The sequence below is a fragment of the Protopterus annectens genome, chromosome 7.part1 (genome assembly GCF_019279795.1).
Source record: "Protopterus annectens isolate FY-2018-M chromosome 7.part1, PAN1.0, whole genome shotgun sequence".
In the NCBI taxonomy this organism is placed as follows: Eukaryota; Metazoa; Chordata; order Ceratodontiformes; family Protopteridae; genus Protopterus; species Protopterus annectens.
The window spans coordinates 447,932,822-447,960,319 of NC_056740.1; the positions used below are offsets into that span (position 1 = coordinate 447,932,822).

General features: G+C 43.1%; 1 protein-coding gene across 2 annotated transcripts in view; it reads right to left on the reverse strand.

The window, feature by feature from the left end:
- LOC122807819 (store-operated calcium entry regulator STIMATE-like) overlaps positions 1 to 27,498 on the reverse strand; it is a 792,354-nt gene that overhangs the window by 568,069 nt on the left and 196,787 nt on the right. For both annotated transcript variants that reach the window (XM_044078908.1, XM_044078907.1), the window contains exon 2: positions 27,264 to 27,312. In XM_044078908.1, the coding sequence (XP_043934843.1) occupies positions 27,264 to 27,312 (49 nt within the window). The remainder of the gene's footprint in view (positions 1 to 27,263; positions 27,313 to 27,498) is intronic.

Below are 27,498 nucleotides of genomic sequence, written 5' to 3' on the forward strand. Positions count from 1 at the left end.
GGGGTTTCCGGAACCACATTTTCCCACTTCGTTGCCCTTTGGGGTACGGTCTAGTTGGAGTGGAAAAATGGACTCCAACGGCAGAGAGAGTCTTTCCTTCTTGCTCACACCTAGTAAGTGTCTCCTTAACTTTGGGTCCGAACAAGGAGGATCCATCGAATGGGGTATTGACGAAGGAAGATTTAAAGGTTTCTGCAAAGGAGCAAAGGCGCATCCAGGACGGTCTCCGAAGAGCAATCACTGAGCCTACCGCCCTACTCAATCCATCGGCAGCATAAGAAATGAGTCGCATGGATGAGTTTACTATGGAATTGAGGGTGTTGAGTTGTGCAGTCACCCTCTCAGAAACTGCATCAGCTGTGTTACCCTGGAGAGTATCTCCCAGCTCTTTGAGGAGATCTCGTTGAAGACGGGTAAAATGTGTCAGGTAGTTGAGCGATCTCATGGAAAATGCCGCAGAACTAAATATGCATTTCCCATATCTGTCCATAGTCCTAGAATCTCTATTAGGAGGATGGACAGCAGAAGAGGTTTCCGACATCTCTTTCTTGGTGGCCACCGCCACCATCATGGCATCAACCGGGACTCCCTTTGTTAGAAAGACCTTATCAGTAGGGGAAGTAATAAACTTGTTGGGCCTCCGAGGGACCGATTCCACTGAATCAGGGGACTCCCACGCCCTTCAAGCAACCAGCTCTATCAGTTCATCGAAGGGCGGAGTAACCCAGAAGGTGGATGGTTGAGATCCAAAGGCCTTCAGGAGGACTGACTCATCCTCAGTAGGGGCAAGGGACTGCCAATCATCTCTCTGCCTTAAGATATCCAATATGTCTGCAAATGAGACATCCTCTGAGGGGGATCGTGGGGACCCTTCTGATTCCTCCAAGTCGGTATCCGATGTCAGGGATTCCTGTGGGGAATTCAAGTGCCTCCTCTTGCACAATCTCTTCCTAGGTACTTCATCGGTGAGAGCGTCTGGTGAAGTCCCTAGAGAGAAGGGGCCACTCAATGGGGATACCCGAGGCCCTGGATCTCGATGCTTGGTGGGGATCTGCGGGGAAGAGGTAGAACGAGGCTCCTTAGGGGGAGGGGAAGACAGATCCGAGGAGGTAGTGGTCTTAGCAGACATGACCTTCCTCATGGCATCGAAGTCACCAGAATCTCAGTCCGAGAAGTCCGTCGGCTCCAAAGAGGCCGGCAGCTCTCCCCGAGCCGAGACCCCCCGCTCCAATCCAGAGGACGGAGCCGAAGCCCTGAGTGGAAGGGTCAGAAATCGGTTAGACTCTCCACCCTGGAGCCAGCGAGGGACTGTCGGCCCCGAGATTCCCAGGTCCGAACAGAGAAGATCAAGGTCGATGGAGCCGAGGGAGGTGGATCGAACCTCGGCTCCGAGGGCTCTACCAACATCGGTTCTGCCTGCCCGGGCTCCGAACGCTCGATTGGCTTTGGAGGAGGAGGTGGAGAAGTTATGGCTGGGGTTTCAGGCTTCGAAGCAGAGTGGCTCGAAGCAGACAGCATTTTAGCCAGGGCCGGGTTCTTGAAGATCCTCTTAACCACTCGGTCCAGATGCACATCAGAAAGCCTCGAAGAATGCGTCGAGAGATGGGTCGAAGGAGCCGCAGATGGAACCGATTGAAGAATTGGAGACTGAGGAGTCTCCAATATCGGTTCCACAACTGGGCTCCAAGGTAGAGGGTCGATACACGGCTCCAAGGCCTGTGGAGCCGATGCATGAACCATACCAGAGGAACTCGGAGCCAATGACTTGGGCTCCGAGGATCCCTTGGAAGACTTCGATCCCTTTGAAGCCTTGGAAGAGAGGTCAGCCTTGTCTAAGGTAGCCTGAAAATCAGGCTTCAGGAGTCCTCTATCTACCAGCTTCCTCCGCCTTTCCAAGAGAACCCTGGCGCTAAAGGAGTGGCAGATAGAGCACACCTCTTGTAGCTGTACAGAACCCAAACAGTAAACACAGGTGGAGTGGTTGTCTGTAACAGACATCTTTTGACCGCACTCGCACCTTTTGAACTCTGACTTTTGTTTCTCTGACATTTTAAATAATCAGGTCCCTGAATTTTGCTTGTCTAAGAAAATTAGTTACTTTTAACTATAACAACAAACTAGTATTAACTAACTTCCTACAGAAATATATGTATACGTATATATATATATATATATATATATATATATATATATATATATATATATATATATATATATATATATATATATACATATATATATATATATATATATATATACATATATATATGGGTCCTCTTCAAATTACCGAAGCGTCAGTTCGCCACCGGAAGAGGAACGCGAAAGGACCGACTACGGAGTTTACCGACATGCTGAAATCCCGACAGCTGGAAGACCGACAAGGGGAAAGTACAGTTTTGTACCTACCATAAATGTAGATGTCCGATAGGTATGCATCTGCAGTCATAACATATGGGTTGTCCTGCCTCAGGCAGCCCTTCGGTCGGCCGGATTCCAAAGTCTGGGTCTGGCCTCGGCTGATGTCGCACTTTCCCCGACGTCAGAGCTTCTGGGGTATAAATGCATCAGCCAACGCCATTTTCCTCAGTGTTTCTTGCCCCAGATGCCAGGTGCCCTCTAGGAAGGCTAAATTTGGATAAATGCTGAAAAGTTCCAAACAGTAGCAAATTATCTACATATATACACAAACAAACAAATACACCATAATAGAATCCCCCAGCTAGCTGAAAGAGGGGTAAGCACCCTAGGAATACCACAGAGGGGAAGGAGGGTGGGTAATCCTGACTGCAGATGCATACCTATCGGACATCTACATTTATGGTAGGTACAAAACTGTACTATGTCCTTCAAGGATGCATCTGCAGTCATAACATATGGGTAGAATACCATAGCCAAACTGGGGGAGGAGGTACTAAGAGAAGGATGGTGTAGTTAAGAACCCCTGCAGAACTGCAGTTGCAAACCCTGCTCGGGATCTGGAGTATAAAGGTAGATTGTAATGCTTGGCAAAAGTATGCACGGAGCTCCAAGTAGCAGCTTCTAAAATGTCCTTGGTAGCCACCCCTCGTAGGAAAGCTGTAGTGGTGGCTGTGGCCCTTGTGGAAAGAGGCCTGATATTTTCAGGAGCTGTCTTTCCATGAAAAGAGTAGCAAAAACGAATGCAATTTCCTATCCATTTTGAAACTGTCTGTTTGGAAATTGCTCTTCCTTGCACCCCAGTAGCATATGCTACAAAAAGTTGGTCAGTTTTTCTGTTGGTTTTAGTTCTGCCCAGATAGTAGCGTAGTTGTCTGTGTATATCCAAGGTGTGCAAAAGTTTTTCTCCTTTGTTCTGTGGGTTAGGGAAGAAAGTAGGCAAATGAATAGCTTGGTTCAAGGATACCCTGGATACCACCTTTGGCATGAAAGTAGGATTGGTTCTCAGTGACACTCTATCCTGGTGGAAAATAAGAAAAGGCTGCACTGCCATTAATGCCTGTAACTCGGATACTCTTCTTGCTGAAGTGATTGCCAGAAGAAAAGCAGTTTTCCAAGATAAAAACTGTAGATCTGCTGATGCTGCTGGTTCAAAAGGAGGTAGTGTCAATTTTTCCAGCAAAAAATTGAGATCCCATGCAGGTAGAGGGGGTCTCCTTGGAGGTTTAACATTTTTGATCCCTCTCAAAAATTGCCTAAGCAGAGGGCAAGAGAAGATAGGTGGATCCATATTGTATTCTGCTGAAATTGCTGAAGCATGAATCTTAATGGAAGAATAAGACAGGCCATTGTGGAACAATTCTGCTAAGTACTCTAGGATGTGTGCTAGGTTTGCCACTGTGACATCTGTGCCCTTTGATGTGCTCCAAATGAGAAATCTCTTCCATTTAGCTGAGTATGTCTTCCTTGTGGAAGGTCTGCGAGCCTCCAGGATGATGTCTTTCACCCTCTGAGATAAAACAGTTTGGTTTGGTTTTAAGGAATTTTCCAGGCAGTTAGTTGCAATGTTTTCAAGTTTGGATGTAGGGTCTTGAAGTTGTTCTGCGTTAGAAGAAGATGCCATAGGGGAAGAGGCCATGAGATCGCCTGAGACATGCTTCTCAGTAGTGGATACCAGTGTTGTCTTGGCCAGTCCGGAGCTATTAGTATCACCTTTGGCTGTTCCTCCCTGATCTTCAGTAGAACCTTGTACATCAATGGGAGAGGTGGAAAGGCATATACTGTTAGGGCATTCCAGCTGAAAGAGAGAGTCCACCCTCCAGGCTTGTGGGTGGTATGTCCTTGAGCAGAATTTCTTCAGTTGGTGGTTGAGTGGGGAGGCGAACAGATCTATCTCTGGCATTCCCCATTTCTTTGTTATGAGTTTGAAGATGTCTGGATGCAGCATCCATTCGTGTGCATCCGTGGTAGTTCTGCTTAAGCTGTCTGCTAGTGAATTTTCTTTTCCTGGTACGAATTTGGCCTGCAGCTGGATATTGAGATTCAGGCATAAGTTCCACAGATTCATTGCCATCCGGCATAGAGGGTAGGAATGTGTGCCTCCTTGTTTGTTTATGTACCACATGACCGTGGTGTTGTCTGTCCTTATTAACAGATGTCCTTGCTGGAGGAATGGTTTGAATGCCTCAATTGCATGCCTCACTGCCAGCATTTCCTTTTGGTTTATGTGCATGCTTAGCTGTCCTTGAGGCCATAGGCCTTGGATGCATTTGTCCTCCATGTGTGCGCCCCATCCTCGGTCTGAGGCGTCCGTGGTGATGGTCTGCCTTGTTTTTGGTTTGTTGAAAGGCAACCCTCTGTTGGACTGGCAGGCTTGAGCCCACCACAGGAATTCCTTTTGAAGGCATGGAATGATTGGTATCATGGTTTCTAGACTGTGACTGTGTTGAGACCATACATTCCTTAGGTACCACTGCAATTTTCTCATATGCAGCCTGGCATGTGGAATCATGATTATGCAGGATGCCATGTAACCCAGGGCCTGCAGGACTTTCCTTGCAGTAAGATGAGTTTGTCTTGTCAAAATCATGAAATAATCTGGAAGTTGTTTTGTTTGTTTTCTTCTGTGAGAAAAGCCATCTGAGTGATTGTGTCCAGATCCGCACCCAAAAAGGTTATCCGTTGGGATGGCACTAGTCTTGACTTTTGGATGTTGACTGTGTATCCCAAGGCCTGTAGCAGGTGTATGACATAGGCCAAGTCCTTTAACAATTTTTTCTTGTTGTCCGCTTGTATTAGGCAGTCGTCCAGGTATGGATAAATTTGAATTGCCTGAAGTCTGCAATGTGCAATTACTGATGCCAGGCATTTCGTGAATACTTTGGGCGCAGTAGATAAGCCAAAGGGCAATGCTGAGAATTGATAATGCTCTGATCCTGCAAGAAATCTGAAGTGTCTTCTGCAATCTGGTCGGATAGGGACGTGCAGGTATGCCTCCTTGAGATCTAGCGTCACCAGCCAAGACTCCTTGCCCAGCATGGGAAGAAGTTGCTGTAGGGTCAGCATTTTGAATTTTGGCACAATGAGATAAGTGTTGAGCGGACAGGTCGAGAATAGGCCTCCATTGGTTTTCTTTTCTTGGTACCAGGAATAATCTGGAGTAAAATCCTTGGCCTTGTTCTATAGATGGTACCCTTTCTATAGCTTTCATCTGAAGTAAATTGCTGATTTGTCTTAAAGCCTCTGGCTTCTGGTTTGGTGGAAGGTTTGGCATTCCGCCCCTTTTTTGCAAAGTGTGGAAGTAAAACCTGTATCCTTTGTCTATTGTTTGCAATGTCCATGTATCCTTTGTAATGCAATGCCAGTTTTTCGAGAATAAAGCCAGCTTTCCGCCCAAGGGAGCTTCCAGTTGATCCCTGGTAGGCGGAATCAGATCCAAGTCATTGGGTCTGTCCTGTGGTAGTGGTTGTAGTTGTAGCTGTGGTACTACTCCTCTGGTTGGCAGGCTGCCACTGACGGCCCCTGTAGGCACCCTTTGATTGACCTCTGCCTCTAGGGCGTCTGTTCCTGCCCCTCTGTGCTCTGGAGGTGTCTGGAAAGGACCAATTCTTTGTAGGCCAGTTTCTGCTGAACCTCGGAGGTTGGACCTGCAGGAATTCCTTTACTGTTTGCACAGATTTTGCTTTTTCTTCCACCTTCTTTAGAATCTCCTGTGCAGTGAGCCAAATAAACTTTGTTTCTCCATTGGAGCATCGAAGAGTTTAGCCTTGACATGGTCTGGCAAAGATTGCTCCTTCAGCCAGGCATGCCTACGAATTACTGCCCCAGTCATAGCTGATCTAAATGAAGCCTCCAGTGCATCATAGCCACATTTTAAAAAATTATTACTGACCTGCTGAGAGTTGTGTACCAAATCCTGAAGGGATTTACGGTCCAAAGGTTCAGGAGAAGAAAGCTTCTTATTCAGCTGATCTAACAAAAATTCTTGGTACTGTATCATATGGAATTGACAGTTTAATGCCCTGGCAGAAAGAGTAGCAGATGTATAAACCTTTTTTCCCCATCTCTCTAATGCTCTAGACTCTCTTTCAGAGGGTAGGGGGTTTTTGGCAGTAGCAGCTGCAACCCCTTTAGGGCCCTGAGAAATAGTTTCTGGGTCTGCAGCATGGGCTTCATACAGATGGAAGTGAGAATCCGGGACCCTGTAATATCTGTCAGGTTTGGCAGGGGCCGGGGGAAGAGAATCAGGGGCAGTACTGACATCATTGTACACATCATCAATTACAGTTAGAACAGGTGGTATGGCTAAGGGCCTATGCTAGGGCAAATGCAAAAAGGTCCTTAATCTTTTTCTAGAATCAGAGAAATCCTGACCCTGCCATTGAAAGTGCTCCCTCATGGAGTGTAAAGTCTCCCCAAAGGAAAATTCTTCAGGTAGGCCGAAGGAATAGAATCTTCTGCATCTGAATCCTCATAAGGCGAGTAGGCCCCTTCCTGATGGTCTGACAAATCAGATCCATCCGTGGAGTAATCTGAGGAGAGAGGTTCAGAGGGATCAGTCGTGGGCCTTTTGTCTGGAGGAGGTTGGGAGGCCCTGTCTGGGTGAGGTTGGGAACCCCTAATTAAGGATATAAGGTCCTCAGCAAGACTGAGAATCTGAGAACTAGAGGAAGGCCTCTGGGAAGTAGATTTGGCAGGCAAAGTTTTTGAAAGTTTGGCAGCTTTAGCCCTGGAGAAGGCCTTAATAGACATAGAAGCTGGGGGCCTAGCTGCCCCACGTGCAGGGGTAGAAATGTCCAAAGGTATGGTGTCGGACAATTCTTGAGCACTAGCTTCGGTAGGGAGTTCTGAAGCCGACTCAGCCGGGGCCTCGGTGGTCGGAGGTATGGTTTCGGTAGTAATAACCGTGGACTCTGTTTCAGCCGAAACCGAGACACTCGCGGTAGGCCTAGCCGTGGTTTCAGGCGAAACCGCAGGCCGCGAGTGTCGGTCCTTTTCCTTGCATTTTTTGACCAAATGCGAAGTCGGAGTCTCCGATGGCATTTTATAAGCAAAAGCGGTTCCAAAAAATTCCTCTGCAAACTCCGACCGACGTCCAAGAGTCCGTCGGTTGAAGGAGGCACAGGCTAAACAAGCTGATACGTCGTGGTCTGGGCCTAAGCAAGGAAGGCAGTAAGAATGGAAATCCTTATGAGGTAATTGTTTCCCACAAGTTAAACAATTATTTACTTTGTCTGACATCGGCTGAGGCAAGAAAGAGTCCCCAACGGGGTACTTAGCTTTTTTCGAAGTCTTCGGTAGCTGAAATCTCTGGATCTGACCGACCGGCACTTGCAAACAGCTTCTGCTTGGGCACCGCTGCAAGAAAGACTGAGGAAAATGGCGTCGGCTGATGCGTTATACCCCAGAAGCTCTGGCGCCGGGAAAGTGCAACATCAGCCGAGGCCAGACCCAGACTTTGGAATCCGGCCGACCGAAGGGCTGCCTGAGGCAGGACAACCCATATGTTATGACTGCAGATGCATCCTTGAAGGACATCGTAAGCGACTTGGTAAGTATGCGATAGTGAGGATTTTGGATCAGGAGCGGACAGGTAAGTGTGCAATAGTGAGGACTTAGGGTTAGGTGTGTGAAAGGTGAGTGTGTAATGTAGGAGTTAGGGTTTGGGTAATGTAAATATGTGTTAGTCGGGTTTATGTTTTAGGGTGGGTTAAGTGAGTTAGGGTTAGGGTGCAGGTAGGGTAAGTGTGCTAGTGTCGGACCTTAGGGTTAGGTGGGTTAAGTGAGTTAGGGTTAGGGTGCAGGTAGGGTAAGTGTGCGGTAGTGTCGGACCTTAGGGTTAGGGGTGGGTTAAGTGAGTTAGGGTTAGGGTGCAGGTAGGGTAAGTGTGCGGTAGTGTAGGACCTTAGGGTTAGGGGTGGGTTAAATGAGTTAGGGTTAGGGTGCAGGTAGGGTGAGTGTGCGATAGTGTCGGACCTTAGGGTTAGGGTTTGGGTTAGGGCTAGTGGATATGTGATGTAGTGTAATGTGTTGTTTACGTTTAGTGTGTCGGTGTAATGGTGTTCAGTGTTTTGCGTTGTCGTTATTGTGTGTTGTCGGTTATTTGGTGTTGGTGGTTTCTGTGTCGGCGAACTGGCGTGTCGGTGTTCTAAAGTAGACCCATATATATATATATATATATATATATATATATATATATATATATATATATTTATATTTATAAACACACTAATATTAACTACCACACTAGATATATGATGCACACTAGATTATATAAGAAGATAAACACACACACACACACACAATAGCTGACAGAGCCCTGTCACGCCCAAGAAAAAGAGGCCTAAAGCCCTGAAGAAAAACAGTTTAGAAAATCTTAAGCAAGTTATACTAACGGGCATAAAGGTTGAAATCTAAGTAAGTGTAATACTAATTTAAAGACAAAAAAATCCTATTAATACAGAAAATTTTAAATCACTGGCCCGAGCTTCCTCCGACGAGCTGTTGATCCGTTGCAGTGGCAAACTAGATCTGGGGATTCACAGTAGAGCATCATGGGATATACACTAAGTCTTGAGCTTCTCTGAGAGTTTGAGCTTGAAAGCGGCCGATTCGGAGCAGAGGGATCGGCTCCGACCCACGTGCAAGAACAAAACGGCGAGATAAAACAACTTCACATTCCCTTCTTTTCTCCCCCTTCTTCAATCTTCTATTTTTATATGCTCCTGTATAGTTATCCTAAGCACTTTTCTAACCGATCCCACTCAATCACAGATGGTCTCTACATTTCCCTCTAAGTTTGCATTCTATCCTTTGCTAAAACCTCTCGCTCTTCATAAGAGATTAGGAGAACCTGCAATGACATTGTCCAAGTAGCATATTCCTTTCCTTTCCTCTCGGATGAGGCTTGGCACAGTCAGACTGCACTACTGGACTAATCTCTTCTCCCATTTCCTCACGTCTTTGTTCCTTTGTTACAAAGAACCTATCTAATTTCAACCGGCATGTTTACTTGAAACTATATATAAAAACATCTTCATTCCGAGTTTTGTTTATTTCCCAAGCATCTATCAAGCTTAAATATTTTAAGAAGTCACTTCAGCCCTTTCTCCATACTTAGAAGGCCAAGGGTTTTTTCTATGCCCAAACCAACATTCACACTTAGTGGTACGGGTGACTAGAATATGGAATGAACATCCCCCTGTGAAACTGCGCAAGTTTTAGTAAAGATGCCCTCACCAAATTAAACTGCACCTCTGGAGGGATAAAATTCATACCAGTATGATAATATTACCTGCACATCTCCTCTTCTTTCTTGCTATACAGGCTTTCACATTTTCCATTACATCTTTTACTAATCTCAGTCTTTTACCCATTAGCACTATTACCCAACTCTTCCTGGCTCTGTTGTAGCTGGACATCGGCAATACCCTACACATCCTTTTCTTTCTAATCGATGGTTTTCTTTTCCGTATAAATCAGTCTCTTGTAGTGCTACTGAAGGACTCTCTCACTCTTTTTGTCTTAAAATCCATTCACTTTTCACAGGACTATCAAGTCCATTAACATTCCATGTTCATAGGTGTGTACTAGGCTAATGGCCCTGGAGCCTTTACAAGCCTAGCCCGTAGAAGTACCCTGGAATCGTGCCATCTGACATTAGTTCCCAGTGCCTCTATCAAATAGAGCCACTGGAGTGATCCCCGGGGTGAACGTTCTATTTCCCATCCACTCATCAAGATTCTTCTTGAAGAGGGCTAGTGAGGTGCTCTGTTTGACATGTATGGGAAATCTGTTCCAGAGCATGGGTAGTCTCTCGGTGATGAACCTGTCCCTCCAGTATGTTCTGTTGCTTGTGGTAATAAGGTTGAGGTGTCTGGAGCATGTGGTGTGGAGGGATTGGGATTCCTTTAGATGTAGCATTTCTAATAGAACTGGGTCAGACATGGCTTGAGATCGCCTCTTAATAGACAATATGAGACAGAAAATAGCAGGAGTTTTTTTAGTCTGTCTGTGTAGGATATGTGTTTAAGGCCTAGGGTCCTCTTCCTGAGGTACCTTTGTGGCCTCTCCAGCTGTTGCAGGTGTCTAGTGAGGTACACGCCAAATGGGGCATTATACTTGATGATTGGTCTAATGAGGAAAGAGTAGAGAGAGATGATGACCTCTTTTTTCCTGGATGCAAAACCCTTGGTAATGATATGTGCCTAAGGACTTTCTGACCACAGTGGCAATATGGTGGTCGAAGGAGAGGTTGCTGTCAGCCTGTGTCCCCAGATCTCTTATAACACCTTCAGTGTTCAATGGGCTCCCATCGATGTGATAATTAGTGGGAACTGAGTTTTTCCCAAAGGGGATGATGACACATTTTATGGCATTAAACTTAAGGCCATTGTTTCGACACCAGTCATTGGTCTCAGTGAGGCCTTTCTGTAGGATGTCTACATCACTTGAGGAGTTAATAATGGCTCCCAGCTTGCAGTCATCTGCGAACTTGGTCAGCCAGAGTCCCTCCATGTTGGCCTGGACTTCTGAGAAGTAGATGCCAAACTCAGACCCAGTTTAATTACCTTTTAGCCCCACTGTTACTGTCATCAGGCATCTTCCTTGTTCTCTGATCATCTCTGTTGCATCTAGTAAACTTCTGCACTTCTCACAGCTGCTGACTGGGTTACCTACGCCCATAACTCCTGGGTGTCACCTGGCAATACACTCTCCCTATCATCACACTGGAGTACATTCCCACTTCCTAAACATACATACATATATGCACACATACATACATAGACACACACATACACACACACATGTACATACACACACATGTACATACACACACATACACACACACATACACACACACACACACACACACACACACACACACACACACACACACATACATACATACACACATACCTTCAAACATACGTACATACAAATATTTCAAGCATGAGCATTCATGCCCTTCTAGCTTGCCAATATACCAAAAAGTACAGTTGTGTACACTTACCATAAATGCAGATGTTCTTCGTGTTTCACTGTTGCAGTCCTCACATATGGGTTGATTCCCAAAGCCCAGGAAGAAGACAAAGGGGAGAGGAAGGATCACAGACTAAGGGGTGGTAAGAAGGCCCTGCAAAACTGCAGAGGCAAAACCAGCCCTGGATTTAGAAAACAAAGGTAGATTGTAAAGCTTTGTGAAAGTATGGACAGAAGACCAAGTAGCTGCTTCTAGAATGTCCTTAGTAGGCACACCTCTCAGAAAAGCTGCAGAGGTACAGGCTGCTCTAGTAGAATGGGTCCTAATACCCTGAGGGGGAACCTTCCCATGCTGCAGGTAACAAAAGTGAATACAATAAGCAATCCATTTGGAGATGGTTTGTTCTGAAATAGCTTTACACTGAGCTCCAGGAGCAAAACTAACCAACAACTGTTCATACTTTTGAAAGGATTTAGTCCTGTCTAAGTAAAATCTCAGCTGTCTATGCACATCAAGAGAGTGCAGAATCCTTTCCCCTTTATTTTGGAGATGGTTGAAAAATGTAGGCAGGTGAATAGACTGGTTAAGGGTTAAACTGGAAACTACCTTAGGCATAAAGGAGGGATTAGTTCTCGGAGAAACCCGATCTGATTTAATGTATTAGCCAGGCAGTTAAATGCAGTGTTTGAAGAGGAGGATGAAGGAACTTTCCCTCTTCCCCTGGTACCAGATCTGTTGGTTCAGGAAGATGCCAAGGCTGAACCTGGGAAAGGCTGCGAAGGAGGGGATACCAATGCTGCCTGGGCCAATCTGGTGCTATCAGAATAGCCTTTGGTTTTTCATCCCTTATCTTTAGCAGGACTCTGGGAAGAAGAGGCAGAGGGAGGAATGCATAAACTGAGAGATGTGTCCATGGGAAGGACAACGCGTCCACCCTCCAAGCTTTGTTGTGAAACTCCCTGGTGCAGAAGGTTGGAAGGAGATGATTGGTGCGAGAGGAGAAAAGATCCACTTGTGGGGTGCCCCAATGCTGAGTGATGTGATGGAAAATGTCCCTGTTCAGTTACCACTCGTGAGGATCCAGAGCATGTCTGCTCAAATGATCCGCCAAGGAGTTTAGCCTCCCTGGAAGATACTGGGCTGTGAGATGTATGCACATGGAAGATACTGGGCTGTGAGATGTATGCCCATGGAAGATACTGGGCTGTGAGATGTATGCCCATGGAAGATACTGGGCTGTGAGATGTTTGCCCATGGAAGATACTGGGCTGTGAGATGTATGCCCATGGAAGATACTGGGCTGTGAGATGTAAGCCCATGGAAGATACTGGGCTGTGAGATGTAAGCCCATGGAAGATACTGGGCTGTGAGATGTAAGCCCATGGAAGATACTGGGCTGTGAGATGTATGCCCATGGAAGATACTGGGCTGTGAGATGTATGCCCATGGAAGATACTGGGCTGTGAGATGTATGCCCATGGAAGATACTGGGCTGTGAGATGTAAGCCCATGGAAGATACTGGGCTGTGAGATGTAAGCCCATGGAAGATACTGGGCTGTGAGATGTAAGCCCATGGAAGATACTGGGCTGTGAGATGTAAGCCCATGGAAGATACTGGGCTGTGAGATGTAAGCCCATGGAAGATACTGGGCTGTGAGATGTAAGCCCATGGAAGATACTGGGCTGTGAGATGTAAGCCCATGGAAGATACTGGGCTGTGAGATGTAAGCCCATGGAAGATACTGGGCTGTGAGATGTAAGCCCATGGAAGATACTGGGCTGTGAGATGTAAGCCCATGGAAGATACTGGGCTGTGAGATGTAAGCCCATGGAAGATACTGGGCTGTGAGATGTAAGCCCATGGAAGATACTGGGCTGTGAGATGTAAGCCCATGGAAGATACTGGGCTGTGAGATGTAAGCCCATGGAAGATACTGGGCTGTGAGATGTAAGCCCATGGAAGATACTGGGCTGTGAGATGTATGCCCATGGAAGATACTGGGCTGTGAGATGTAAGCCCATGGAAGATACTGGGCTGTGAGATGTAAGCCCATGGAAGATACTGGGCTGTGAGATGTAAGCCCATGGAAGATACTGGGCTGTGAGATGTAAGCCCATGGAAGATACTGGGCTGTGAGATGTAAGCCCATGGAAGATACTGGGCTGTGAGATGTAAGCCCATGGAAGATACTGGGCTGTGAGATGTAAGCCCATGGAAGATACTGGGCTGTGAGATGTAAGCCCATGGAAGATACTGGGCTGTTAGATGTAAGCCCATGGAAGATACTGGGCTATTAGATGTATGCCCATGGAAGATACTGGGCTATGAGATGTAAGCCCATGGAAGATACTGGGCTATTAGATGTAAGCCCATGGAAGATACTGGGCTGTGAGATGTAAGCCCATGGAAGATACTGGGCTGTGAGATGTAAGCCCATGGAAGATACTGGGCTGTGAGATGTAAGCCCATGGAAGATACTGGGCTGTGAGATGTAAGCCCATGGAAGATACTGGGCTGTGAGATGTAAGCCCATGGAAGATACTGGGCTGTGAGATGTAAGCCCATGGAAGATACTGGGCTGTGAGATGTAAGCCCATGGAAGATACTGGGCTGTGAGATGTAAGCCCATGGAAGATACTGGGCTGTGAGATGTAAGCCCATGGAAGATACTGGGCTGTGAGATGTAAGCCCATGGAAGATACTGGGCTGTGAGATGTAAGCCCATGGAAGATACTGGGCTGTGAGATGTAAGCCCATGGAAGATACTAGGCTGTGAGATGTATGCCTATGGATGCTGCTATGGGACCATAGTCTCATGCTTTGTCTGCACAAGGGGTAACAGCGCGTCCCCCCCTGCTTGTTGATGTACCACATGACTGTGGTATTGTCTGTCCTGATCAGCAGAGTCTCAGGGTAGAGTAGGTCCTTGAAATCCAGCAAGGCCTGCTGTACTGCCATCAATTCTTTTAAGTTTATGAGCAGATGAATCTGCTGGGTGCTCCAAGTCCCCTGTATGCCCCTGCCTTCCAGATGAGCCCCCCATGCAACATCTGATGTGTCTGTGGTGAGATTCTGGCTGGCAGGTGGTGGGCAGAAAGGCAGACCCTTGTTCTGAGAACAGGCTGTTGCCCACCAGAGGAACTCCATTTGTAGACAGGGAATTAGAGGAAGAATCCAGTCTAAGTCCTGCATGTGTTGTCACCAAAGATTCTTGAGGTACCACTGAATTTTTCTCATATGCAGCCTTGCATATGGGATCATCAAAATACATGAAGCCATGAACCCCAGTGCTTGCAGGAATTGCCTTGCAAAGAGCTGGGTCATGCTTGCCAAGTTCATGAAGTAAGCCGAAAGATCTTCTTGCTTCTGTTGGAGGAATACCATCTGGGTGGCTCTATTCAGACTTGCTCCCAGGAAAACAATCTCCCTTGTAGGAACCAACTTTGACTTCTTTTTGTTGAGAGTGTAACCCAAAGAGGTGAGAATGTTCTTCATGAAGTCCAAATCCTTTGCTAGTTGTTCTGGGGAGTTTGCTTGAATGAGACAGTCGTCCAGGTAAGGATAAATTTGAATGTTTCTCTGCCTGCAAAAAGTAATGGCTGGAGCCAGACCCACTTTGTAAATACTCTGGGAGCAGTAGATAAGCCAAAAACAGTGCAGATAATTGAAAGTGTTGCTCCCCAGCCCTGAAGCGGAGGAACTGCCTGCAACTTTCCCTTATTGGGATGTGCAGATAAGCCTCCTTAAGATCCAGAGTTACCAGCCATGAATCCTTGCCCAGCATTGGTAGTAACTGTTGAAGGTTGAGCATCTTGAATTTGGGAATCACCAGAAAAGTGTTTAGAATAGACAAATCCAGAATAGGGACCCAGGTGTCCCCTTTCTTGGGTACCAGAAAAAGTCTTGAATAAAAACCTAGGCATGCCTAATTTGCAGGAACGGGCTCTATAGCCCCCATAGTCAGAAGAGAAGAAATTTGAATTTCTACCTCTGCCCTGAAGGGTTCTGGGTATGTCTGGGTACCTCTGCAGAACAGGAAAGGTGTGAAAATAAAACTTGTAATCTTGGTTTACTATACTGAGCATCAATTTGTTGTCTGTGATGGCAGACCATACCTCTGCAAACCTGGCTAACCTTCCCCCCAAAAGAAACCCAGGGTCCGCAGAGGCAGGCACAAGAAGGCCGGAGTCATTGAAAATGCTTGCTTTGGGAAGCTGGCTTAGATCTCCCCGATTTAGCAGAAGAAGAATGCCATTGTTTAACCTTTTGAGGGGCAGAAGCCTGCCCTCTGGAAGATCTGAAACCCCTAGGCCTAGAGCGACCCTGCTTACCAGGATCAGGGAAAGACCAGTTTTTGGAAGGATAATGCCTACTGAACCGAGGAGGCTGAACCTGAAGGAAATCTTTTACAGCTGAAAATGGACCTGTGTCCAGTCGGACTTTCCCAGTAAACAAATGTAAAATAAAAAAAAATAAAATAAATCTATATAAATTACATCACAGCACACTTTTTCATTCATAGCTGTTATTATGTTGTTATAGAACATCATGTTACAGGTGGTAATAGATCTATTTTCAACATATGCATGCTGATATATGGTATAAAGTCCCAACCTATCCAGTTATGACAATACCATATCCAGTATTACCTTCTCCATTATTTTCCACGACATGAAAGTAGACTTAAGGGTCTGTATGATTCTGGGTTTGTCCTACTCCCCTTTCCCTTAAAGACAGGTTTAATAAGCGCATGTCTCTCCATGTCTTTATAAATTCTGTACCTGAATCTTCTACAACTTTCAAGTGCCACTTTACGTTTGCCACTGGTGAATTGAAAGCAACTGACACAAACACAACATATTGAGACAAACTAGGATCCCCCACCCCTCCCATTCCCTATTGTCCAGTTTTGCTCCCAGCTCTTACTCTAGTCAGTATATACCATTTAATATCTTATTTAGTCTCTATTCTAATGGCCCAATGCCCCTCAGTTTACTTCCTCCCAATAATCTTAACTGTCTTAAATGTAACATGACCCATCTCCTATTTTGGGTAAAGGGTATGTAGAATGACCCCCCATTTCCCAGGCTGCATCAATACTAAGACACTTCTAGAAGTTCCCCAAAATTACAGGTGGTATTTTCTAACTTAGCCATTGCCTGTCTACAGTGCCCACTCTGATCTGGCACTTGTGTCTCTAATAGACAGAGGAAGCCCCTAAATACTTGACTACCCAAACCCTTTCCTACATATACCCCCTTAAAATAACCTTAGGGTACCAAAACGTACCAGATACATTTGGGATGCATGGCTATGCTTAAAATGGTACCCTGTGATTCCTAGGCTAGCATATACCTTTGAACCTACAACTGTCAATCCTAACCATGCTTTGTTACAAATAAAGAACCTTCCTGAAGAAAGCACTTCAACAATGCCTTCCTTTTTTCAGAAGACAAGGGTGTCCAACAAAAATCGCATCAGTGAAGAGGAGGCCAACTGTTGCAAGCTTTGGTCATCACCTGTTCAAACTGAGTGACACCTTCTACCTGACCCTATTTTTCCATGCCGTACCAACATGTCCAACCCGGAATTAATGGACATGCTCCAAAAAAAAAAAAAAAAAAAAACCACAAAAATCCACGGAGCACTTCTTAAACCTTAACCCGGATATAAATGGGCGCGCTGGGATAATATTTATCCTCAGAGACTCCCTATGCTGTGGAAAAAAAAAATGCCCATGTGAGGGCAGAGCACCTCGCTGACTCTGTTCAAGAAGACTCTCCTGTGGATGGGTGATGAGAGATCGTAGGGTTTACCTATCATCTCTGGGTCACTCACTGCTGGAGCACAACAAACTAATGGGCACAGTATTTTTTTTTTTTTATAAGGGTGGGAGCCACAATAATTAATTTTAGGCTTATAAATATGCCTAGGGGGGCAGATAGCCTAGTATAAACCTATGAACCTATAAACCTATGAACCTATGAACCTATGAACACTTACCTTATCAGTAACCACAGACAATGGGTGGTAATTTTAAACATCACTACCTCTGTCAAGCATGCTGCCATTCATACACTCCATGTGATTAAACATTCTCTCCAATAACCCTTCAAATACTTTCCTTCCTACACTCACTTGCCATCAGCCCCCCCCCCATACTTCACTGCAGCCTCATTTTGTAAAAGTAAAACAATACAGTGCATTACACAGTGGACACAATTCAATAACAGACTACCGCCACCAGTTTTCTGAAATGGTTCCATCCTTTTCCTTCTATACTAAACAAACAGACAAAAAAACAGAAAAAGAAAAGAGAGACATGGTTGGTCATCTAAACCTTCCCCTTAAGTGTTAGGGCAGGGGGAGAGAAGGCTTACCTGAGCAAGCTACCCATACTGTGTGGCACCATTACCCCAGTATCCCTTTCTGCTAGTAGCACTTTTACCAAGTCCTTTCATTCAGTGTGCTTTTTTGATGTTTTGAACACTGAAAGGGTGTCCCACACCCCCACCTGTTCAACCAAGGTACTTGCTATTCATCTGGCAACTGACCTTGTGATGTCATTGATTGTCCTTGCAGGTCCACCATTCTGGAAGCACCTTCCATGACTCTCAAAGCCTCTTTGGGATCTGGAATTCCTTGCTCCTCCTGACAGATGAGATTTTAAATGGGGCAGGGCATAGCAATTTAAACAGGAAACCTTTCATTTTGCCGAGTTTCTGCAGTGTCACAATGAACTGCTTCTCTTCTGCGGTTAGAAGCATACTAGTCCTAAGCAACACGTGGCCAGGATCTTGCACATTCTAACCTTAAGCCATCATTCCATAACTGGGAAATAATTCTCTTTAAGGAAGAATGTGGTAAAATGAACTAAGAAATTGGACAGGGTTGTCTCCATACACAGTTCGTTGGAGTCCAAGCTACACAATATGCTTGTTCAATAAAAATGTCTACACTTGGGATCAGAGTCCATTGAGAAAGCGGCTTGCTAATGTAGTTTTTACAATTGATTCCATCTAGGCTTTCTGGTATATCACTTATCCTCATTGTAGCTTTTACAAATGATTCCATCTAGGCTTTCTGGTATATCCCTTATCCTCATTGTAGTTTTTACAAATGATTCTGTCTACACTTTCTGGCATATCATTTATCCTCATTGCAGTTTTTACAAATGATTCCGTCTAAGCTTTCTGGTATATCACACGTATTCTCATTGTAGTTTTTACAAATGATTCCATCTAGGCTTTCTGATACATCACTTATCCTCATTGTAGCTTTTACAAATGATTCCGTCTAGGCTTTCTGGTATGTCACTCATCCTCACTGCAGTTTTTACAAATGATTCCGTCTAAGCTTTCTGGTAGATCACGTATCCTCATTGTAGCTTTTACAAATGATTCAGTCTAGGCTTTCTGGTATATCACTTATCCTTATTGTAGTTTTTACAAATGATTCCGTCTAGGCTTTCTGGTACATCACGTATCCTCATTGTAGTTTTTACATATCCTCACTGTAGTTTTTACAGATGATTCCGTCTAGGCTTTCTGGTATATCACTTATCCTTATTGTAGTTTTTACAAATAATTCCATCTAGGCTTTCTGGTACATCACTTATCCTCATTGTAGTTTTTACAAATGATTCCATCTAGGCTTTCTGGTACATCACTTATCCTCATTGTAGTTTTTACAAATTATTCCGTCTAGGCTTTCTGGTATATCACGTATCCTCATTGTAGTTTTTACAAATGATTCCGTCTAGGCTTTCTGGTATATCACGTATCCTCATTGTAGTTTTTACAAATGATTCATCTAGGCCTTCTGGTATATCACATATCCTCATTGTAGTTTTTACAAATGATTCATCTAGGCCTTCTGGTATATCACGTATCCTCATTGTAGTTTTTACAAATGATTCGTCTAGGCTTTCTGGTGTATCACTTATCCTCATTGTAGTTTTTACAAATGATTCCATCTAGGCCTTCTGGTATATCACGTATCCTCATTGTAGTTTTTACAAATGATTCCGTCTAGGCTTTCTGGTATATCACTTATCCTCATTGTAGTTTTTACAAATGATTCGTCTAGGCCTTCTGGTATATCACGTATCCTCATTGTAGTTTTTACAAATGATTCATCTAGGCCTTCTGGTATATCACTTATCCTCATTGTAGTTTTTACAAATGATTCGTCTAGGCCTTCTGGTATATCATTCATCCTCATTGTAGTTTTTAAAAATGATTCGTCTAGGCTTTCTGGTACATCACTTATTTTTATTGTACTTTTTACAAATGATTCCTTCTAGGCTTTCTGGTATATCACGTATCTTCATTGTAGTTTTTACAAATGATTCGTCTAGGCCTTCTGGTATATCACTTATCCTCATTGTAGTTTTTACAAATGATTCGTCTAGCCCTTCTGGTATATCACGTATCCTCATATTCTTTCTTTTTGTACAGTCATCCTGAACAACCACTGCTGCTTCCACCAATTCCAGCTTTGCTCTGTTACCATTGCTCTTTCTAAGTTTTTTTATTTTCATGGATGAATTTCTGTAAATTATTTGATGTTCATTAACTACTTTAGTCACTTAGTTTATCAGTTTCCTTCATAAAATCTTCCAATCTCGCATTTGTTTTTCTGACACCCAAGAAGACATCTATTAACTTTTCAACTTCGTCTTCTCCATCCTGATTTCTGATTCAGTCTGGTGGGCTAAACATCTTTCCCACACACACCCTATTCTCATTCTCCTCCTGAGCTGTGACTTTGACTTTTTTTATTTTTGACATTCAGTCCTTTTTATAACTTCCTCTTTACTAAATAGGAGGAGTGACAGAAGAGCTACCTTACCCTGTCTGAGGAATTATTGGAAGTCCAATTGTGTATTATTTATCTGTCCATGAATATCGACTTTCTTTAATAGGGTACTTGTGCCACTGTTTGTTCTGTGAAGGAATACAGAGTGGTTGTAACTTTCATAGTTTGAAAGGCCACATACACAGATCTCCATGAGGACTCCATAACAGACTGAGTACAGAGACGATGCTGCCAGTCTGCTCCGAAAAGAAGCAACTGATCTTTTCAGTTATGATTCTCTGAGGTCTCTCTAGTCAAGTGATGTTTATAGAAACACATGCCAAAATGTGTAGTATATTCAGTAACTGATGTGATGAGAATAAAGGGGAATTAAGACATCACTGTATCTGCTGGAGATGCCTTTGGAAATCCGACCTTCTGAACTAAAGTGGAGACATGATGGTCAAATAATATGGAATCATAATTAAGCAAAGCACAAATTTCACAATAGTCAATATCGACACACAACAAATTACTATAACTAATCAGATAGCTTTTAAAGGGGTCATGCCACAAAGACATGATGGCCTGTCAGCATAAATGAGTGCTATTCCTGATACAACCATTAACAAAACGGAGCTGTACACAAGTGTGCAAATTGTGGATTAAATTAATCTAGAGCTCCACACATCCATAAGTTACATTTTATTCCATTACTCAGTAATGTACTATGAACCCTTATTACACCCCACTTCTAACCATGACACCTTCTACTTCACTGCTAGGAGTTCCTCATTGCTATCCTCCTCCCTCAGTCCTGGTATCCTCCTCCCTCAGTCCTGGTACGTCACTTAACCTTTCACAACTCTTATGGCCTCTCTGGCAGGGAGAGAGATACTCTTCTACAGTAAAAGTACTGCACATATTAGGATTTCCTGATACTCTCCCCACTTACACAGTACTGTATGCATGTCCTTGATTTCCAGGTGCCTTTACCTGATAACTTCCTACCAACACCCAGCTTAACACACAGCTTCCCACCACCAAATGTTTTGTCACTTGCCAAAGTACAATACTTACCTCCTTGTAACTGGATACTCTGAGTTATGCAGGGCTGGACAGATAATCATACCAATATATTCCCCCGTTCCTACTCGGCTGTTTATACACCCACTACCGCACTCCTACACTGCTGTGTATACACCCACTATCACACTGCTGCACGTACGTCCACTCATACAATGCTATATATACCTCCACTATCTCTCATACACTGATGTACCTATGTCCACTATCGCACACATGCAGTGCTGTACATACATTCACTGTCAAACAGCTGTACAAATATCAAGTCATACATTATTACAAATCTGTCCGGTCATACCTTGCTGTACATCCATCCATCACACTCATACACGGTTGTATATGCATCCATTATCACACTCACACTGTTGTACATCTGCATGCACTCACACTCACACTTGGTACACCTCCTATACATGCATCCATTATCACACTCACACTGTTGTACATATGTCCAATCATACACTGCTGTATGTACACTCACTATCACACTTGTACACTGCTATACATGCATCCATTATCACACTCACACTGTTGTACATATGTCCAATCATACACTGCTGTATGTACACTCACTATCACACTTGTACACTGCTATACATGCCTCCATTATCACACTCACACTCACTGTTGTACATATGTCCAATCATACACTGCTGTGTGTACACTCACCATCACACTTGTACACTGCTATACATACATCCATTATCACACTCACAGTGTTGTACATATGTCCAATCATACACTGCTGTATGTACACTCACTATCACACTTGTACACTTGTTGTATGTCCACTCATACACTTTTGTACATACAGCTATCAGACTTGTACACAGCCGTACATATGTCCACTATCACAACCATCAGACTTGTATGCTGCTCTACATATGTCTACTATCACACTACACTGCTGTACATATGTCTATGACATATGCACTGCTGTACATATGTCCACTATCAAACTAGTGCACTGTTGTACACATGTCCACTCATACACTGCTTTACATACAAGTATCAGAATCATACACTGCTGTAAGCATGCCCATCATCACACTACTGTACATAAGTCCAATGTCACACTCACAAACTGCTGTACACACATCAGATGTCACACACACACACACACACACTGCTGTACATATGTCCACTGTCACACTCCTACTGTTTACATACATAAATCACCAGACTCCATTCCACCTGCATGGCATTGTGCAATACTTCACTACTACATACTTTTCTTCTCGTACAAGTACTGCACATAACTTGCCTATAACTGGATAATCTCCCATTTACACAGACTTCTACAGACCACTGCACCAGTGTCTCACACTATTGTACTTTCACAGCACTGAATATCGCTCCCTCTCAGCCCATACTACCCCAGTTACTCTGTGTGTTACTTTACCATTTACAGTACTGTACATGACACCACCATCACCATGTTACTCGGTATGTTACTTTACCATTTACAGTATTGTATGTGACACCACCATCACCCCAGTTACTCCGTATGTTACTTTACCATTTACAATACTGTACATGACACCACCATCACCACGTTACTCGGTATGTTACTTTACCATTTACAGTACTGTACATGACACCACTATCACAACATTACTCGGTATGTTACTTTACCATTTACAGTACTGTACATGACACCACCATCACCACGTTACTCGGTATGTTACTTTACCATTTACAGTACTGTACATGACACCACCATCACCACGTTACTCGGTATGTTACTTTACCATTTACAGTACTGTACATGACACCACCATCACCACATTACTCGGTATGTTACTTTACCATTTACAGTACTGTACATGACACCACCATCACCACGTTACTCGGTATGTTACTTTACCATTTACAGTACTGTACATGGCACCACTATCACCACAGTCTCTTCTACTTACCCTGTTCCAGAATTACAACTCTCCCTTAGTTGCCTAGTACCATGCAAACTGCCCTTCCATTTATGCAGCACTCTACAAAACACCACCGTTACCCTATACTCTTCCTCTTACACAGCACTGCAAGTACCACCATTACTGCCTCGCAATGTCCCATTTTAGTAGTCCTGTATACAAATTATTGTCACTGACCTTCATCAAGAAGTTATTAGATGCATGTCTTTGCAACAAATATCTTCTTTATTTTTGGCCGAATACTAAATTTGTTAATTTTGTTCAATGCTCTAACCTGGCTAACAAACTCACACACACAAACTCTTAAATAAATTACCCCCACACTCAGACACACCCAATACTATCCCACTTAATATTACATATAATACCTCCTTATGCACACTCATTCACTTAGTGCATATAATGTTCACTACTGAAAAATGCTCTCTCACTTACAGTAATGTATAAATAAATCCACCATCACCTGATTCGCTCAATTATGGTGCATTGTACACAGCTCTATTATCAAATGATGCACTTCTAGACACATACACACTTACAAAGTAGTATAATGCTACTCATCTACAGAATGCTGTACATAACTCTACTATCTCCCAACACTCTCTTATCTACACAACTCCACTATCATCCAATAGCCTCTATGTTTAATAGAACACAACTCCACCGATATTGGACACTCTCCACTTACACAGTACTGTAGGCAAAACAATACTATCCCTTTTATGCTCTCCTCAGCTCTCATATCATGATACAGTCCCACTTAATACTATAAGACTGGCACTTACCACAGAAGGTCTTCAAAATGGCGTACTGGTGCTCGTGAACTCTTTCTCGTAATATCCGTAAAATGCGGGGCACCTCTGGCACAAAGCAAGGTAAACAACCATTTCTGAACTGCAACTGGCTCTACATCTCAATTTATATTCCTTGTACTGCACTACAAATCTGTTACTTTCTAAGATATACTTGCACTGGTTACAATTTTGGCATTTAAACATGCCAGGTGTCCTCAACAAAGTAACACTAGGTTGTTCTAAAATCTCTTTCAGATTTTTTCCTTTCCTAAAAGTTACCTCTGGACGTACTCCTACTTTAGTATAAACCATGGGGTTACTTTTAAATAAACCCCAATTCTTACAGATAATGTCTATACAGAAGTTAGGAGTGAAAGACTCCAGAACCGTAACCAAGAACATAACAATAAAGGGCAGCAGAATTTTAACCAGAATTTTCGGGACAGCAGCTGATCTGGGGCAATTCCCAAACAACGAAACAATTTTTATCCAAACAAAACGAACAAACAGAAGTCCAGGAAACGCAGAACTTGACAACTTCCCCTAACCTAACCAGGAGTACACTTGTGGGCTTGACTGAATACTGCCTTGACCACGACAACAATTGTTTGAGTAGGAATTTGAACCAAACTAATGATGACTCTACTGCCAAACTAGTTGCAAACCATGCTGAAAACAATGTCCTTTATATGTGTATGGATGTAACACCTGTTATTATCACTAACTCCACTTCAAAAATGGTTGTTTACCTTGCTTTGTGCCAGAGGTGCTTCACGTTTTATGTAGGTAAAACGGAGCGGAGATTACGAGAAAGAGTTTACGAGCACCAGTACTCCATTTTGAAGAAGAAACAGGAGAATGCACTGGCCAAGTATATTTGTAGTTACAATGAACACAGTTTTAAGTTTTTAGTTATTGATCAAATACTTGAAAACAAGAGGGGTGCCCCACTACCCCTGTTATTAGAAGAATCAGAACTCAAATGGCAAATTAGACTATATGCGTACTCATTCCCAGGGTTGAATGAATCGTGTTCAATTAGCAGTGTCTTAAAACTCAGAAGTTTGCAGAGATGACTCAGTCATGGGTTTAACACTACAACATCATAACATAATTAACACAACTAATTTTACATATAGTTTAAACACGGTATCACATACACCTTTGAACGCAATCACCACCAGAATTAATATACATTAATAGAGCAATGCATAGTATTAGTATGTAAAAATTAATTTTGTATTAATTATTTGTACGTACACACGTTCGCTAGTAGAATTATGTATGAGTTGTATTCTATTACTAGCTTACGTTGTTTAGGATATTCCTGTCAGTTTACTTTCAGTGTACTTTACTGATTTTACATCATTTTAGTATACATACTTAACATCAGTAAGTTACTTAATAACATGTGGTCTTTTGTGGACTGCATATAGGAGGTTTAAAGACTACAAATTTACTGTAACTTACTTTTATTTTTATTTTAAGAAGATGGGGGAGTCAATTTGTTGAAGGAGTCGTATCTATGGATACTTGTGGTTTAATTGTTTAATTATTTAAACTGTTTGTTAAACTGACTGGTAAAAACAATCAGGTAATTGTGATTATTTGAACTCCTTTATAAGGAGCGTTTGGAACTTTCTAAAATGTTTTTCTGAGGAAGTTTGCATACTTTGCAGACGAAAAGCATTTCACAATACTATTTTAAAAGTTTTTACACTTACTGTTGCTTGTTGGATGCCCTTTTGATTTTGCCAGGTCCTGCGTTGTGGATTTAGCAGTTTTTTTGTCTTACTTGTGCTTTTGAAGTTTATAAATATAGTTTAGCTCATTAATGCCTACCAACAGTCACTTAATTATGTGTTACACTCTGACTGTCAGCAGTCTAGACTGCAGTTGCCTACAGTTGACAGTAATAAAAAAATATTAAAAATGAGAAAACCTTTTCAATGGAACAAGAGAAGCAGCTGTTTGCATTTCTTGTTGAGCTGAAGTAATTTTGTCACGCTTAACATGTTTATTTACGGCACTGAAAACTGCAGTGATTAAATTACATGGAACAAACTCACTGTGTGTTCTGCCTATCAAGCTCTACATGATTGAACAGGACAAGGCAGTCCAAACATATACCAATGCAGGTGTGATTCACACCACAGTGCGATTAGCTGCTGTTAGTGTTCATCAGTTTAAGTGTTCCTTCTACTTCTAAACAATACCACCAATCAAAGTCAGCATTTCTCCAGCTTTGCTGAGAAGAGCCTGGACAATATCCTGCTTCCACCTCATGAATCACTGATCCCCCTCATGAGTCACTGACTGCTTTACCAGAACCTCTTTGAGGCTGTCCAAATGTCATTCTCCCAGTGAACTGCAAACTCCACCCACACCTGGACCTTCGTTTCAGTGACTACTACAGCTACTACTTAGTACAGTCAACTCCAGAGAACACACCCTACTAGCAATGTATGGAGGCCTTCTCCCTTCCCATATTTATCAATGGAAACAAAAAGATGGCTGTTCATTGGCAAGGAGTGAGTTTTAAAACACTAAGGCAGTACACAGATAGCGAAAAAAGACACAGCACTAGGGCAGTACACAGATAGTGAACAAAACAAAACAAAACACTAGGGCAGTACACAAGACAGTGAACAAAAACTTCAGTAAAGGCAATGCCATTGTAATTTCTAGGGACGGCTGAAAACCTCAGACACAAAATGCTGTAACACAGATTAAATTAAGTTTACTTAAAACCACTACCGCATATTTCAACATAGAGGTGGGCAGCATGAAATTACAGCTTCTTGACTTGACATCAAATGAGCAAGAAATACACTGTTGGATACGCCTTTCTCCCCAGCATTCTTTTTGTACAAATGAACATGTGTGTATGTGTCTGCATGTGTCTAGAGACATACACACACACACACACACACACACACACACACACACACACACACACACACACACACACACACACACACACACACACACACACACATGTGAAAATTAAAAAGAGCTTCTAATTTTATAAATGTCGACTCTGCTTCAATACATCACAAGTAGCAATAGGTCAAAAATACCATGCCATTACTTCTAACAGAATCATTTAAGAATTTTAGAATCTCAACAGCATATTTGTATACTTGGCAAGTACTTTTATTAATCTATAGGCAAAGACGTACACAAATATTAATGCACAAAACTCAAAGTCCCAAAACAAAGTATAAATATATTACTTCATAGTAAAACTTACCATATCTTCCAAGGCCGTCTTTCGTGCTTTGGTTCTCTGAAACGTTTTACTAAAAAACAAAACCAAATACATACTGTAAAACATGGTCACGTTATAGATGTGATGCATATTAGTAATACAGTCTCAGTTTATAGCTCACAGGATGAATCAAGAATATTACTATTAAATAATGTTAAATATTTTACTATTTAAAGGACCTTGTGGTTCAATGATCTAATCCTGATAAGTAATGCAA